This window comes from Dipteris shenzhenensis, chromosome 18 (assembly GCF_047967505.1).
Source record: "Dipteris shenzhenensis isolate YYH24624 ecotype China chromosome 18, Dip_SZ_1.0, whole genome shotgun sequence".
In the NCBI taxonomy this organism is placed as follows: Eukaryota; Viridiplantae; Streptophyta; class Polypodiopsida; order Gleicheniales; family Dipteridaceae; genus Dipteris; species Dipteris shenzhenensis.
Window position 1 is genome coordinate 51398977 of NC_141613.1, and position 17467 is coordinate 51416443.

The following is a 17467-nucleotide window of genomic DNA, read 5'->3' on the forward strand; positions in this document are numbered from 1 at the left end:
CAACAATAGCCAACACTTCTTTTTACTTACTTCCACGGTCAATGCCACACGGATAGCTTATTTGTACGGTTGGTTTTCTCTCAAGCATTAGTAGAAGGCTCTTTTCTTCCGCAGGGGTGGAGGAGAAGGCAAGGATCCTCAGCATTGGCAACAATGATACAATCCAGATAGGATGTCCTTAATACTGGAAAGAGTACCTTTATTGATTCGTATGAGCTGTGAAAGGTCATAACCGTTCCTTCTAGATTTTGAATTTTAACTTTGTACAATGTAGATGCATCCATTTGCACTCATTAAATCCATGCAAAGATGAAAACAAAATGGTGTCATAGGCATTAAGTATAGTAGGCAATAGAACCTCGACAAATGTAATTTATTCCTTTCATCCCTGCATTCTTGGTGGCGTAAATGTGAAGGCCTAGATTGAGCATCCTATGCCCAATCATAATACAACTGTAAGGAACTTGCTTAACCTCCGGTCTTGTTTGTTGGTGAAGATGACTAATCTATCCGAAGAGAAGCTCGAAACTTAACCTTATGAACGATTATGGGGAGCGAAGTACCAAATTTTGATCAATCAAAGCATGTATGCAATTGAAGAACAGCCCAAATCATGATTCAATAGAAAAGTTCCCCGAGATACAGAGTATTAATACAATGTGTCCAGGTGGAAGCGTCTTATCATTCTTTGTAGACAGATATATCTGAAGGAAGTTGCTGTGAACAGAGAGAAAGAGAAAGAGGGGCACATATGGGAGAGAGGGGGAAGGGGGGAGAGAGAGAGAGTCTCAAATGATAACTGCAAAAGGCACAAATGGTCTATGAGACAAAGTACATGAAAAGGAAGGGCTTAGAGAATTTCCTGATATGTAATCATAAAGCAAACATTCTGTATTCGATTTAATATGATAAAGTAATCAACACACTGTCAGAATACTATTGAACAAACTGTCCTGCAAGCAGCCAAGTATTATTTAGAGATAGAAACTCTAATAACGACTAACCATGAGTTGACATCTTGGACCTGTGTTTATAAGAAGAAATCATTTTGGAAAAAGTGTCAAGCAAGGCCATAGCGGAAGATTCTGAAAGCAAATCCAGTGGTGAAGTCCATTCTTGATAAAGATGTAGACTGCCTGTGAAATCTGTGAAAAGGCCATCAACTCCGATCACGTGTATCCAATATTTATACTCCTGATATGGATCTTGATGAAAGTCAAAATGCAGATATGAATTTTCATTCCTGTATGTGTATGGATGCACCTGAAATCCAGGAGCTACAAAAGATAAGTATCTACTGCAATTCTCGACAATAAAGCTGCAAAATTTGCAACTCATGCATGTGAATCTGCACAATTTTGTGTGTTCATTCCTCTTTTTAGCGTTTCCATTGCATAGACATATTCGAATGTAAGAGTATAATATATCCATTCGTATTTTTGTTGTTCTGAAGCACAAAATTCTACAATGAAAATTAAAGAGAAAAGGAAAGAGAAGAAAAATGAGCTAACAAAATTCTTTTGAAAAACAAAAGGTAGACATACTTAGCAAGCAAAGCAATGCTTATGTTGTCATCGTCCCAAGCATAAGCTTCTATACTTGGTTTCTAAAGACCCGCGGTGTCTCTTTGGCAGACCCAGTGCTTACTAAAATACGGCAATTAAACAAAAGGGAAAGATAACAAGAAATAAAGAAACAAATCAAGAAACAAAAGAGTCAAAAGAGAACCCCCCCCCAAAAAAAAGAAAAGAAAAGAAAAGGGAATAAAATCTCTCCCTCTCTCTCTCTCTCTCTCTCTCTCTCGTATGAAAGAAAGAAAGAATGACAGAACGTATGTATTATTTGAACATAAAAAACTAAAGGAGCCATTTATACTTATGTACCATTTCCTACAATGATGTAAAATTAAATTCCTTCAAAAACACATGCAACTCTTATTTCTAAACTAAAGAAAAACATATACCTTTGTAAGACTAGAATAAGTCCAATCATGCAAATTTAGATTTTTTGTTGTTCTAAAAGAAAAACAGGCTGTTCAGCTCCCCGCTTTTGTTTTCAGGTTATGTTCAATCATTATAAACATGCCAAAGGCCGATACACCGAAGATAAAAGACTTCATATCTCTAAGATGTGAGTACTTTTTTCATTATTGTTCTTGGGCTATACCTCTTGTGAATTAGCAAAGTGATCAAATTACTACATAGACATGTTGAAGACACTCTATCTCAAACAAAAAACATACGTGCGTATGTGTGTGTGTGTGTGTGTGTGTGTGTGTGTGGGTCAGATATTGGGCTTTTTGGACCATCTGGCAGGATCACAACATGCGATATTTTGGGAATCCGTTCTTGCAATCTTATGAATATTTCAGACTCTCCCTACGGCAATCTATCTATGATGCTTGCTATCAAGGAGATCTTCCTCAGTCATGCCTGGAAATAGTTTTTCTTTGCTTTTGATTTCCTGTTGAGGCTCTCTGCTTTTTTGAGACCCTCATGTAAATTTTGCTGATAATATGATCATGGATTTACCAAAAAAAAAAAAAAAAAGTGTGTGTGTGTGTAGAGTCCCTCAAGCACTATCCATGGCTGTCTAATGCTTTTTTGTGTGGAGACTTTAATAACTCGCCTGCCATGCAAGACAACACCACTCATCGTTCTCACATGATCCCCATTGAGCTTCGACATTGGGAGGATATGCTTTCTTTCTTGCATGCAAAAGATTTATGGCTCTCAACAAGGGATAGAGATATGGGTTATACATACCGTCACAATGCTTTTACTCATTATTGGGCTCGACTTGACAGATGGTATTTGTTGCTTGCTCAGCAGTATGCTAGTTTCACATGTGCATTATGGATTGATCATTCCCTCTTGCTATCTTATCACTTTCCGGTATGCTTGACATTATCTATAGCACGTTTGATAGATGATATGCCTTTTTTTGGTCGTCGCCTACTCCATGTTAATAGTGCTTATTTGCTTCATCAACAATTTCAGAACATGGTGAGAGTGGCTGTCCGCCCCCTCCTCTTACATGCTCAGGAGGACATGGATTTTGCTTGGATCAGTCTTGCCCATCACTTGCAGGCTGTTATTCAAGATTATGGACGGAGTCATATGGAAAACCTCAGGCTTAAGCTGAAATGGGCTCAATCTCACAAGTAACAAATGGATGTAATCAGCTCTTATAGGCAGCTCACCTCCTCTGAACAGGATTCTTGCGCTTACGCGGTTCATATCATCCATCAAAATGATCTTCGCAAATTAAAGAAGTGGCAAATCCGAGCTCGCATGAAATAAGGGCTGCTCCTCCAAGGCCTTCTTTAAAAGCCTGCATGCGGATAGGCGAAAGGAGGATATTTGCAGGATCAGACAGGATGATGGCACGTGGACCACCTCCAAATCAGAATTGGAATCGCAATGCTCTAGTCAATTCCAGCATCTCTTTTCTCCTCAGCCTGATTATTCGATGCAAGTGAATGCAGCTAGGTCTCAATTTCTTATGCATGTTCAGCCTATATTGTCTCGGGAACAGGCTCACGCATTGGAGCAGCCATTTATGCTTAATGAACTAGATGATGCTTTGAGTCATTTACGTAAAGGCAGCTCTCCTGGTTGGGATGGATTGACTATTGAATTTTTCCGTGCATTTTGGGGTGATCTCAAGAACACTCTTCTTCTTATGATCAATCATGCTTGGGCAGAACAATCTCTTCCCCCTTCTTGGAAACATGGCCTTGTCAAATTGATCCCCAAAAAAAGATTGTGTGAGACAATGGCCGATTGGCAGCCCATATCTCTTATGCCAGTCATTTACAAACTCATTGCCAAGATGATTGTCCTTAGGGTCCGATTTATCTTGCAAGCAGGACTTCATCCCAGGCAGTATGGGTTTGTTCCCAGAAGGCAGATTACTGACAATATCTCCAATGTTTTGCTTGCAATTGAGTATGCCAAATATTCTAAACAAGATGTTCTCATTCTGCAAGTGGACATTGCGAAAGCATTTGATACTGTCCATTGGGATTTTATTTCTCAGACTATGCATAAATTGGGATTTGGCCCTCGGCTTGTCCATGTTATTTATTGGTTGTATTCTCATGCCACTGCACAGTGTCTGCTTGGTAGTGGGTTGTCAAGGACATGGACTATGACCCGTTCAGTGAGACAGGGATGCCCTCTTAGTTCGCTACTGTATGCCATTGCTACTCATCCGTTATTGTTGCATATGGACCATCTTGCAGATACAGGACAGCTTCATGGCTTGCAAATTCCAGGGGCACAGCTGTTTCTTGCACAGGCATATGCTGATGATTCATATTTCATGCCCAGGAATTCTCAAAGTGACCTCTCTCATTTGATGCATACTTTGAATGATTTTGGCATAGCTGCTGGACTGCATATCAACTTTCAGAAATCGAATCTTCTAGCATTGAAAGAAGCTGACTGGCATGCACTTCTCTGGTCAGGCCACATTAATTCTTCCCATACCATTGTGAGGCATTTAGGGTATCCCATTGGCTGGAATATTACCCCTCAACAACAGCTCAAATGGGTGCTTCAAAAGATTAACAAGAAGCTGGAATACTGGCACTTGTCAACTTGGCCTCTACATGTTCGACTTCGGATAGTACAGTCTATCATTATGGCATATGTGCAATTTTATTTGCCTCTTCTTCACTGGTCTTTTAAGCATTTGGCTTCCTATATGTCCCAGGCCATGGAGATATTTTGGAAAAGCAAATCTCACAAAAAGGCTTTGCGACTACTTCCCATGTAGTCTGTTTGTTCTCCTAAGACTCATGGCGGACTGAATATTCTCAATCTTCAGTTTCATATGTTGGCAAGAAAGAGCACTATGATTGCTGATTTCTTTCAGCAAAAATAGCCATGGGCTATTATGTTAGCAGCTATGTGTGGAAACATGAAGTCCCATGCATATGGGCATTGGATTACAGATCACTGGGAAGCAGTCATGACCACATTTCACGGGAAAATTCCTGGCTGTCCTGTTTCTACTGCTTTTATTCATGATTGGAAGAGAATTCTCTCTTATGCTAAATGGTCAGGTGCTTCCTCCCATCATGGTAACTCTCTTCGTTTGGAAAGCATCCATTGGAGCAAGGTGTTTGAATCACCTCTTGCTTTACAGGCACCAATTAAAGCATATAATCTTATGAAATTGGGCATAAGATTTGTTGGAGATGTGGTGGATCAACATGGTTATGTGCTTTCATTTCCACAAGCTTGCAGGACATTCCCCTTGGGTCTGCATCATAGGCCCATTTGGAGAATACTTACGACTATGTTGCAGCCATTTGTTCCTGTTCCTCCGCTGTTTGTACAGGACAGATTACTGGACTGGAATCTGACTTCCTTGTCTCCTACTACTTGTTCACTTTCAATGCATAATTTGACATCCTCGATGGTCTACAGATTTCTTCTTCCACCGCCATGGATTGATAAGCATGCCAACACTCTTTGGAATTTGAATAGGCCTTTATCTTGGTGGCAATCAAAACTCAAGAAATTTTGGAAAGCTAAATTGCCATTGAAATAGAGGCTTTTCTTTTGGAGATGCATAGTGGGAGCTTTTTCCATTGGGGTGAAATTGGAAGCACGTCGTATTGCTTCCTCTTCCTGCCCCCGTTACTCTCATCACCGTGAGACAGTTCCCCATTTGTTATGGTCTTGCCCGCACTCTCGAATATTGATCATTCATGTCTCTCATTTGCTGCGGCTTCGGTTTCCCTCTATCAGATTCGGGAAACTCTTTTGGATGTTTGGATGCTTCTCATCTCAGATGTCTCCATTCCTCCTTTTCTTTCACTGGGCTCGCTTTTGGGTACTATGGACTATTTGGACACAGAGATTACATTTTAGGATGGGACAATAGTTTCCTCAGGCATATGCTTTCTTCAGAATGTCCCTCAAGCAATCTTTATATGATAGTTATGCTGCAAGGGACTTGGATGCTACTAGCCTTGAAGTGTTTTCTCACTATTTTTGAGTTCTTTCATTAGGCTCTCTTTTGGAGTCTAATGTCATGTACATTGATTTCATGTTGATTTTATAGTTACTGGTTTCACAAAAAAAAGTGTGTGTGTGAGTGTGTGTGTTCATCATGATTATTTTGGCGGTTATGACATATACTATGCTGGTACCACTACCTACTCAAGGGTATGCATAATGGTTAGACATGAGCTGGAGCCTCAGTTAGCCTTCAATGACAGCCGTGGCAGATGGATGGTCATACAATGTAATATCAATGGTGATATTCTTGAGTTTGCATCAGTCTATGCCTCCCAGACCTCTGCCTTGAGAGCTTCTTTATGGGATTCTTTAAGCAAATATCCATGGAGATCTAATGCATTCATTTGTGGAGATTTTAATAATTCCCCTCTGCCAAGAGATAACACCACTTCAAGATCTCATATGTTATCATTGGAAAGGTAGAAATGGGATAGCATGCTTCTTTTTGTGCAGGCTAAAGATTTATGGCTGCTTCTCCAAGGGTCAGTGCCTGGATATACTTTTCATCATAAGGCACTTACCACATACTAGGCAAGGCTTGACAGAAGGTATTTGTTTTACCCACAACAATATGCAGATTTTAGCCCTCATCTCCTCGTAGATTTCTCATTGGGCTTGTCAGATCATGCCCCATTATGGATGAATCTCCACCTTGGTATGCCACTGGATGATTTGCCACCCCTCTCCAGTAGATTATTGCATGTCAATCAGGCTTATTTCCGACATCGCTATTTCCAGCAAATGATCAGACTTGCAATTCATCCCTTGCCTTTGCATGCCCAGGAGGACATGGATTATGCTTGGGACAGCTTTGTCTCTCGTATACAGAATGTTATTAGGGAGTATGGGAACTGGCATATGACTAAATGGAGGAATGAGGTTAAATGGGCAAAAAGGACAGCACAACAATTGACTGAAATTTCACATTTAAGGCCTCTCTCTGAATCAGAAAATGATTCCCTTTCACATATTAAATTGATTGCTAATGATCAGAGGAAATTGCACAAATGGCAAATTAGAGCAAGAATGAAGATCCTCATGGATAAGGGCTGCTCATCAAAAGCCTTTTTCCAGGGCCTGCATGCTACTCGAAAGAAAAACTCATGTCTAAGGGTAAGGAAGCTAGATGGCTCTTGGGCACACTCTTTCTCTGATCTCCAAGATGAATGCCAAAATTATTTTCAGAAATTATTCTCTGCTCCTGGTTCCCCATCAAATCAAATGACTGATGCGAGGACTGAATTCCTTCAATATGTTTCTGAAATAGTGGAAATGGATGATGCTCTTACCTTGGAGAGACCTTTTACTGATACAGAACTTGATAATGCCTTGTTCCACCTTGGCAAATACAAGTCCCCTGGCTGGGATGGCCTTACGGTGGAATTTTATATTTCTTTTTTGGATGATTTGGAAGATGTCCTTTTGCAAATGATCAATGTTGCCTGGCAAGAAAATCAGTTGCTGCACTCTTGGAAGCATGGCATAGTCAAACTTGTGCCCTATGTGACCATATGTCAGATTGGAGGCCTATTACTTTAATGCCTGTAGTTTACAAACTCATTGCCAAAATGATTGTCTATAGGCTTCACGGGATACTGAATGCGGGCCTTCATCCTCATCAGTATGGGTTTGTGCCGAGAAGACAAATCCATGACAATATCTCCAATGCATTGACTGCAATTGAATATGCTAAGTACTCGCATCAAGATGTGGTCATATTGCAGGTAGATATTGCTAAGGCATTTGACACTCTTCAATGGGATTTTATATCTCAAATCATGACAAAGTTGGGCTTTGGTCCAAAGATAGCAAATGCAGTTTACTGGCTTTATTTTGGCTCTACTTCTCAGTGCATGGGGGTCATCTATCTCGGTCATGGACATTGGGTAGATCAGTTAGACAGGGCTGCCCTCTTAGTGCTTTCTTCTATGCCATTGCGACCCGTCCCCTCCTAATGTATCTTGATCATCTTACAAATACAGGACAGATGACTGGTCTTAAAATTCCTGGGGCTGCATCTTTTTTGGCACAAGCATATGCTGATGATTCCTTCTTTATGCCACAGAATTCTCCCCGGGAGTTCACATGCTTATGACCACTCTATCATTGTATGGATTGGCAGCGGGATTGCATGTCAATTTTGACAAATCTAAATTGCTTCCCCTGAAACAATGTGATTGGCATTCTATTCTTTGGCTAGGTCAGGTGGTGCATTCCAAAGATGTAGTCAGACATTTGGGATATCCTATAGGATGGCACATCACCAGGAAGCAGCAGTTCAAATGGATCTTCCAAAGACTTCAACATAAACTACAATACTGGAAAATTTCTACTTGGCAACTTCATGTCAGGCTCAGAATAGTACAGTCCATTGTAATGTCCTATGTCCAGTTCTTTTTGCCTTTGCTACATTGGTCCTCCAGAGATATTTCAGCCTTTATGTCTCAAGCTATGGAGATGTTATGGAAGACAAAAACTGCTGTGAAAGCATTGAGACTGATGAAGATGGAAATGGTGTGCTCTCCTAGGATGCATGGTGGACTAAATATCCTCAATATAAGATATCATGTACTTGCAAGGAAGGCGACTATGCTCCAAACTTTTTTCCGCCAACAACAGCCATGGACTTGTATGATAGCATCGATGTGTATCAACATGAGGACTTCTGCTTATGGTTATTGGACTACTGATCATTGGGAGGTTGTCATTGGGAGATTTGTAGGGAAGATACCTGGCTGTCCTTTCTCTAATGCTCTGATACTTGACTCGAAACAAGTACTTTCTAAGGTGAAATGGGCTCCTGACAATTGCTCAGGGACAAACTCAATGAGGAAAGAAAGTATTCATTGGAGTGCCATCTTTGACATTCCACTTGCTTTACAGGAACCTGTTCAACATACAATCTCATGAAATTGGGAATTAGATATATACATGATGTGGTAGATAATGAGGGCTATGTCTTATCCTTTCCTCAGGCCACTGCTTCCTATGCATTGGGAATGCACCATAGGTTGATATGGAAGAAAATTGCTGATTTGTTACATCCTTTTCCACCTGTTCCCCCTGTGGCTGACACAGAGAGGCTTATGGATTGGCAATTGACCCTCTGCTACATGCTCTCATCCTGGTCCTCTGCCTGCCCTGACCTCCATCAAAGCCTACAGGCTTCTTCAGCCTGCTCCATGGATTCAGCAATATGCTAATACTCTGTGGCATATCAGGAAGCCCCTCTCATGGTGGCAGAAGAATCTCTGGATATTATGGAAGTGTGAAATGCCTTTGAAACAGAGACTTTTTCTTTGGAGATGCATGACAGGCACATTGTCAGTGGGAGTCACACTTGCCAAACGTCGCATTGCACCATCCACATGTTTAAGATGTCAGGCTCCTTCAGAGACTGTCCCTCATTTGCTTTGGCACTGCCCGTGTTCCATGAACCTCCTAGGGAGAATTTCAGATCTTCTTCGGCTCCGTTTCCGGAGTCACAGATTTGGGAAACATTTTTGGCTATTTGGCAGATTTATGAGGTCTTTGTCTCAATACTCACTATTTCTTTCTTGGGTGAGATATTGGGCTCTTTGGACAATCTGGAGTGAGCATAATTTGGCATACTTGGGTCGGCTGATTCACAAGTCATATGAATCTTTCCGAGCCTCATTGCGGCAATCCTTATATGATGCCTGCCATGAGGGTGATATAGATGCTTCTTGCATAGAGCTTTTCTTTTTATGTTTTTGATCTTTGGGATACTCTCCTTTTTGGAGACTTCCCATCTTGTAAATTTATGAGCATATAAATACAGCACTGGATATTACTTTAAAAAAAAAAGTGTGTGTGTGTGAGGTCAAGCTCTACTGTTCAGCCTCACCAGGGATCCCGTGCAGCCTCCCTTTTCGTCCGTACATCTATATGGTCGCCGTACGGTTTTCGTATGACTGTACAACAACCTACGTCAGGTCGGGTTTTCCCCCGCGCAGCTCCGAATGCAGCTTCGTATTTGTTCGCATCGTCGTACCTTTTCCTACAGACCCTTCCGTACGTCCGTATAGTCTGTCCGTATTTCCTAACCATTCAGTCTTTCCCGTGCCCGTGTGCATCTCCGTACAGTCACGATTCTTTCCGTACAGCCCTGTGTGTACTTCCGTACAGTCCAGCGTTGTCCGTACAATCCCGTTCCTTTTCCGTACAAGTCTCGAGTCTTACTCTGGTCCTTTTCCGTACAGTCCTGTGTCCCGCTTGTTTCCATTCTATACTTCTTCGTATAGTCCCTCTTGCCTTGTCATATCTCAATCATGGCTTCAGGTTCGGATGTTTGTACATATGCTCGAAAAGAAAGACCCGCAGATGCTAAGCGACGTCCTTCACAGCCTGCAACACAAGATGATGAACTTACTATGGAAGCTCAATACGTGTTTGATACCCTTAAGGATGACTTTCAGCAGTCACGACAGGAATGGGGCAAACCAGTTCCAGAGGTCACGTACAAATTGAAATTGCCATCCCTCGTGAATCCTCTCAGGAAGTTATCTCAAACCGCGGTTATAATCTTCTTTCCAAGAAGAATCCCAGCAGCCAGTGATGTTGCACAGTGGATTAAGTCCATCCTTGGAGGATGCTTTGTAGAGGGAGTATATTTTGCATCTAGAGGCTTTTATGAGGTGCATTTATCCGATGCTTTGTGCAAGCAGAGGCTACTTGAGCTTTCTCCCCTCTTTTGCAGATGGTACACGCTATGCTCTGGACCCAAACAAGGATTATCAAAGTCTTATACGACATCATTGTCCTGTATGGGTTGAGGTTGTTACTTCCCGGACTATATGCATGAAGAATTGCCTGGCCTAGCTGCTTCTTTGGGACAGGTCATTTGTCCTCCACGCCCTATGGGAAACCGTAATAGGTTCTGCATTCTCTGGAACACTGATACACCTACCCCTCCTTCTATTGCAGTGGAAGTTGAGGGAGTGCAATTGGGGAAAAGTTTTTTGAATTGAAATGGGGTGTGTTTGCAGGAGCTTGTTTTGCCTGTCACAAGTTTGGGCATCTAGCCTCTGAATGCCCAATGGTTCTGCATCAGCCCCCTCCCAATGCCTTGCCACCCCAGCCACAGGAAAAGAATGAGCATTTGCAAGCTAAGACAGCAAATAGAAATGGAGCAAAGAATTCCAAACCAATTAATCCGGTGCAATCACTTGCTGGAAAAGGAAAAGATAAAGAAAAAGAGAAGATGAAGGAATCCCTGGGAACTGATCGGGATGGTTTTCAACAGCCAAGAAGGTGGTTGTATTGAAGCAACGCCCCTTTCAATCTCATCAATGGGATGCTTCTTCTCCCTCACCAAGACAGGCTTCTACTTCAGCTCCTGTCCTTTAAAACTGGGTGGGGGTTTTGAAGAAGGACATCCCCATATGTGATTCTGAAGAAGGGGAGAATGCTATTTCTTTCATGGATCATGAGGGAATGCAGCCCATGCAGGCAGAGGCTTTGCCTCTCTGACATCTTGTTCTATATTTATACTTTACTGTATATACCTCTTTCATGCATCAAACACTTAAGTGCTTTACATACAATGTGTAGAGCCTCTGCAATGTCTCAAAGTGGAGGCTTTTATGGAATTATGTACATAAAATGCAGCCAGATATTGTTTGTTTGCAAGAGCATAATCAACACTCCAAGGTTGGTCATCATGATTATTTTGACGGTTATGACATATACTATGTTGGTACCACTACCTACTCATGTGTATGCATAATGGTTAGACATGAGCTGGAACCTCAGTTAGCCTTCAATGACAGCAGTGGCAGATGGATGGTCATACAATGTAATGTCAATGGTGATATTCTTGAGTTTGCATCAGTCTATGCCTCCCAAACCTCTGCCATGAGGGCTTCTTTATGGGATTCTTTAAGCAAATATCCATGGAGATCTAATGCATTCATCTGTGGAGATTTTAATAATTCCCCTCTGCCAAGAGATAACACCACTTCAAGATCTCATATGCTATCATTGGAAAGGCAGAAATGGGATAGCATGCTTCTTTCTGTGCAAGCTGAAGATTTACAGCTGCTTCTCCAAGAGTCAGTGCCTGGATATACTTTTCATCATAATGCACTTACTACATACTGGGCAAGGCTTGACAGATGGTATTTGTTTTACCCACAACAATATGCAGATTTTAGCCTAATCTCCTCATAGATTTCTCATTGGGCTTGTCAGATCATGCCCCATTATGGATGAATCTGCACCTTGATATGCCACTGGATGATCTGCCACCCCTTTCCAGTAGATTGTTGCATGTTAATCAGGCCTATTTCCGACATCGCTATTTCCAGCAAATGATCAGACTTGCAATTCATCCCTTGCCTTTGCATGCCCAGGAAAACATGGATTATGCTCGGGACAGCTTTGTCTCTCATATACAGAATGTCATTAGGGAGTATGGAAACTGGCATATGACTAAATGGAGGAATTAGGTTAAATGGGCAACAAAGACAGCACAACAATTGACTGAAATTTCACATTTAAGGCCTCTCTCTGAATCAGAAAATGATTCCCTTTCACATGCTCGGATTAAATTGATTGCTAATGATCAGAGAAGATTGCACAAATGGCAGATTAGAGCAAGAATGAAGCCCCTCATGGATAAGGGCTGCTCATCAAGAGCCTTTTTCCAGGGCCTGCATGCTACTAGAACGAAAAACTCATGTCTAAGGGTAAGGAAGCTAGATGGCTCTTGGACGCACTCTTTCTCTAATCTCCAAGATGAATGCCAAAATTATTTCCAGAAATTGTTCTCTACTCCTGGCTCCCCATCAAAGCACTGATGCGAGGACTGAATTCCTCCAATATGTTTTTGAAATAGTGGAAATGGATGATGCTCTTACCTTGGAGAGACCTTTTACTGATACAGAACTTGATACTGCTTTGATCCACCTCAGCAAATACAAGTCCCCTGGCTGGGATGGCCTTACGGTGGAATTTTATATTTCTTTTTGGGATGATTTGAAAGATGTCCTCTTGCAAATGATCAATGTTGCCTGGCAAGAAAATCAGTTACCGCACTCTTGGAAGCATGGCATAGTCAAACTTGTGCCCAAAAAACATCTGTGTGACTATATGTCAGATTGGAGGCCTATTACTTTGATGCCTGTAGTTTACAAACTCATTGCCAAAATGATTGTGTATAGGCTTCACGGGATACTGAATGCGGGCCTTCATCGTCATCAGTATGGGTTTGTGCCGCGAAGACAAATCCATGACAATATCTCCAATGCACTGACTGCAATTGAATATGCTAAGTACTCGCATCAAGATGTGCTCATATTGCAGGTAGATATTGCTAAGGCATTTGACACTGTTCAATGGGATTTTATCTCTCAAATCATGACAAAGTTGGGATTTGGTCCAAAGATAGCAAATGCAGTTTACTGGCTTTATTCTAGCTCTACTTCTCAGTGCATTTTTGGGAGTCATCTATCTCGGCCATGGACATTGGGTAGATCAGTTAGACAGTGCTGCCCTCTTAGTGCTCTCTTCTATGCCATTGCGACCCATCCCCTCTTAATGTATCTTGATCATCTTACAAATACAGGACAGATGACTGGTCTTAAAATCCCTGGGGCTGCATCTTTTTGGCACAAGCATATGCTGATGATTCCTTCTTTATGCCACAGAATTCTCCCCGGGAAGTTCACATGCTTATGACCACTCTATCATTGTATGGATTGGCAGCGGCATTGCATGTTAATTTTGACAAATCTAAATTGCTTCCCCTGAAACAATGTGACTGGCATTCTATTCTCTGGCCAGGTCAGGTGGTGCATTCCAAAGAAGTAGTCAGGCATTTGGGATATCCTATAGGATGGCACATCACCAGGAAGCAGCAGTTCAAATGGATCTTCCAAAGACTTCAACATAAACTACAATACTGAAAAATTTCTACTTGGCCACTTCATGTCAGGCTCAGAATAGTACAGTCCATTGTAATGTCCTATGTCCAGTTCTTTTTGCCTTTGCTGCATTGGTCCTCCAGAGATATTTCAGCCTTTATGTCTCAAGCTATGGAGATGTTATGGAGGACAAAAACTGATGTGAAAGCATTGAGACTGATGAAGATGGAAATGGTGTGCTCTCCTAGGATGCATGGTGGACTTAATATCCTCAATATAAGATATCATGTACTTGCAAGAAAGGCGACTATGCTCCATACTTTTTTCCGCCAACAGCAGCCATGGACTTGTATGATATTATCCATGTGTGTCAACATGAGGACTTCTGCTTATGGTTATTGGACTACTGATCATTGGGAGGTTGTCATTGGGAGATTTGTAGGGAAGATACCTGGCTCTTACTTGACTGAAAACAAGTACTTTCTAAGGTCAAATGGGCTCCTGATAATTGCTCAGGGACAAACTCAATGAGGAAAGAAAGTATTCATTGGAGTGCCATCTTTGACATTCCACTCGCTTTATAGGAACCTGTTCGGGCATACAATCTCATGAAATTAGGAATTAGATACATACATGATGTGGTGGATAATCACGGCTATGTCTTATCTTTTCCTCAGGCCACTGCTTCCTATGCAGTGGGAATGCACCATAGGTCGATATGGAAGAAAATTGCTGATTTGTTACATCCTTTTCTACCTGTTCCCCCTGTGGCTGACACAAACAGGCTATTGGATTGGCAATTGCAACCCTCTGCTATATGCTCTCATCCTGTTCCTCTGCCTGCCTTGACCTCCATCAAAGCCTACAGGCTTCTTCAGCCTGCTCCATGGATTCAGCAATATGCTAATACTCTGTGGCAAATCAAGAAACCCCTCTCATGGTGGCGGAAGAATCTTCGGATAATATGGAAGTGTAAAAGGCCTTTGAAACAAAGACTTTCTCTCTGGAGATGCATGACAGGCACATTGTCAGTGGGAGTCACACTTGCCAAACGTCGCATTGCACCATCCACATGTTTAAGATGTCAGGCTCCTGTCCCTCATTTGCTTTGGCACTGCCTGTGTTCTAGGAACCTCCTCAGGAGAATTTCAAATCATCTTCAGCTCTGTTTCCCGAGTCACAGATTTGGGAAACATTTTTGGCTATTTGGCAGATTTATCAGGCCTTTGTCTCAATACTCACTATTTCTCTCTTGGGTGAGATATTGGGCTCTTTGGACAATCTGGAGTGAGCATAATTTGGCATACTTGGGTCGGCAGATTCACAAGTCATATGAATCTTTCCGAGCCTCATTGCGGCAATCCTTATATGATGCCTGCCATAAGGGTGATATAGATGCTTCTTGCATAGAGCTTTTCTTTTTATGTTTCTGATCATTGGGATACTCTCCATTTTGGAGACTTCCCATCTTGTAAATTTATGAGCATATAAATACAGCACTGGATATTACTAAGAAAAAGTGTGTGTGTGTGCACATGTAAAAAGGACAGCACAACAATTGACTGAATTTTCACATTTAAGGCCTCTCTCTGAATCAGAAAACGATTCCCTTTCACATGCCCGGATTAAATTGACTGCTAATGATCAGAGGACATTGCACAAATGGCAAATTAGAGCAAGAATGAAGCCCCTCATGGATAAGGGCTGCTCATCAAAAGCCTTTTTCTAGGGCCTACATGCTACTCGAAAGAAAAACTCATGTCTCAGGGTAAGGAAGCTAGATGGCTCTTGGACGCACTCTTTCTCTGATCTCCAAGATGAATGCCAAAATTTCCAAAAATTGTTCTCTACTCCTGGTTCCCCATCAAATCAAATGACTGATGCGAGGACTGAATTCCTTCAATATGTTTCTGAAATAGTGGAAATGGATGATGCTCTTACCTTGGAGAGATCTTTTACTGATACAGAACTTGATAATGCATTGTTCCACCTTAGCAAATACAAGTCCCATGGCTGGGATGGCCTTACGGTGGAATTTTATATTTCTTTTTGGGATGATTTGAAAGATGTCCTTTTGCAAATGATCAATGTTGCCTGGCAAGAAAATCAGTTACCGCACTCTTGGAAGCATGGCATAGTCAAACTTGTGCCCAAAAAATATCTAAGTGACCATATGTCAGATTGGAGGCCTATTACTTTGATGCCTGTAGTTTACAAACTCATTGCCAAAAAGATTGTCTATAGGCTTCACGGGATACTGAATGCGGGCCTTCATCCTCATCAATATGGGTTTGTGCCGCGAAGACAAATCCATGACAATATCTCCAATGCACTGACTGCAATTGAATATGCTAAGTACTCGCATCAAGATGTGCTCATATTGCAGGTAGATATTGCTAAGGCATTTGACACTGTTCAATGGGATTTTATCTCTCAAATCATGACCAAATTGGGCTTTGGTCCAAAGATAGCAAATGCAGTTTACTGGCTTTATTCTGGCTCTACTTCTTGGTGCATTCTTGGGGGTCATCTATCTCGGTCATGGACATTGGGTAGATCAGTTAGACAAGGCTGCCCTCTTAGTGCTCTCTTCTATGCCATTGCAACCCATCCCCTTTTAATGTATCTTGATCATCTTACAAACACAGGACAGATGATTGGTCTTAAAATCCCTGGGGCTGCATCTTTTTTGGCACAAGCGTATGCTGATGATTCCTTCTTTATGCCACAGAATTCTCCCCGGGAAGTTCACATGCTTATGACCACTCTATCATTGTATGGATTGGCAGCGGGATTGCATGTCAATTTTGACAAATCTAAATTGCATCCTTGAAACAATGTGATTGGCATTCTATTCTCTGGCCAGGTCAGGTGGTGCATTCCAAAGATGTAGTCAGGCATTTGGGATATCCTATAGGATGGCATATCACCAGGAAGCAACAGTTAAAATGGATCTTCCAAAGACTTCAACATAAACTGGAATACTGGAAAATTTCTACTTGGCATGTCAGGCTCAGAATAGTACAGTCCATTGTAATGTCCTATGTCCAGTTCTTTTTGCCTTTGGTGCATTGGTCCTCCAGAGATATTTCAGCCTTTATGTCTCAAGCTATGGAGATGTTATGGAGGACAAAAACTGATGTGAAAGCATTGAGACTGATGAAGATGGAAATGGTGTGCTCTCCTAGGATGCATGGTGGACTTAATATCCTCAACATAAGATATCATGTACTTGCAAGGAAGGCGACTATGCTCCATACATTTTTCCGCCAACAACAGCCATGGACTTGTATGATAGCATCCATGTGTGTCAACATGAGGACTTCTGCTTATGGTCATTGGACTACTGATCATTGGGAGATTTGTAGGGAAGATACCTGGCTGTCCTTTCTCTACTGCTCTGATACTTGACTGGAAACAAGTCCTTTCTAAGGTCAAATGGGCTCATGATAATTGCTCGGGGGCTAACTCAATGAGGCAAGAAAGTATTCATTGGAGTGCCATCTTTGACATTCCACTTGCTTTACAGGAACCTGTTTGGGCATA

At 41.7% G+C, this 17467-nt stretch overlaps 1 protein-coding gene across 2 annotated transcripts in view; it reads right to left on the reverse strand.

The window, feature by feature from the left end:
- Positions 1 to 864: 864 nt before the first annotated feature.
- The window catches only part of LOC147891392 (glycerophosphodiester phosphodiesterase GDPD6-like), a 78463-nt gene continuing 61860 nt past the window's right edge, over positions 865 to 17467 (reverse strand). Inside the window, exon 7 of one of the 2 annotated variants that reach the window (XM_087389554.1) lies at positions 865 to 1263. In XM_087389554.1, the coding sequence (XP_087245680.1) occupies positions 1000 to 1263 (264 nt within the window). In that variant the 3' untranslated portion in view covers positions 865 to 999. The remainder of the gene's footprint in view (positions 1264 to 17467) is intronic. The other variant, XM_087389553.1, reaches the window with a different exon arrangement.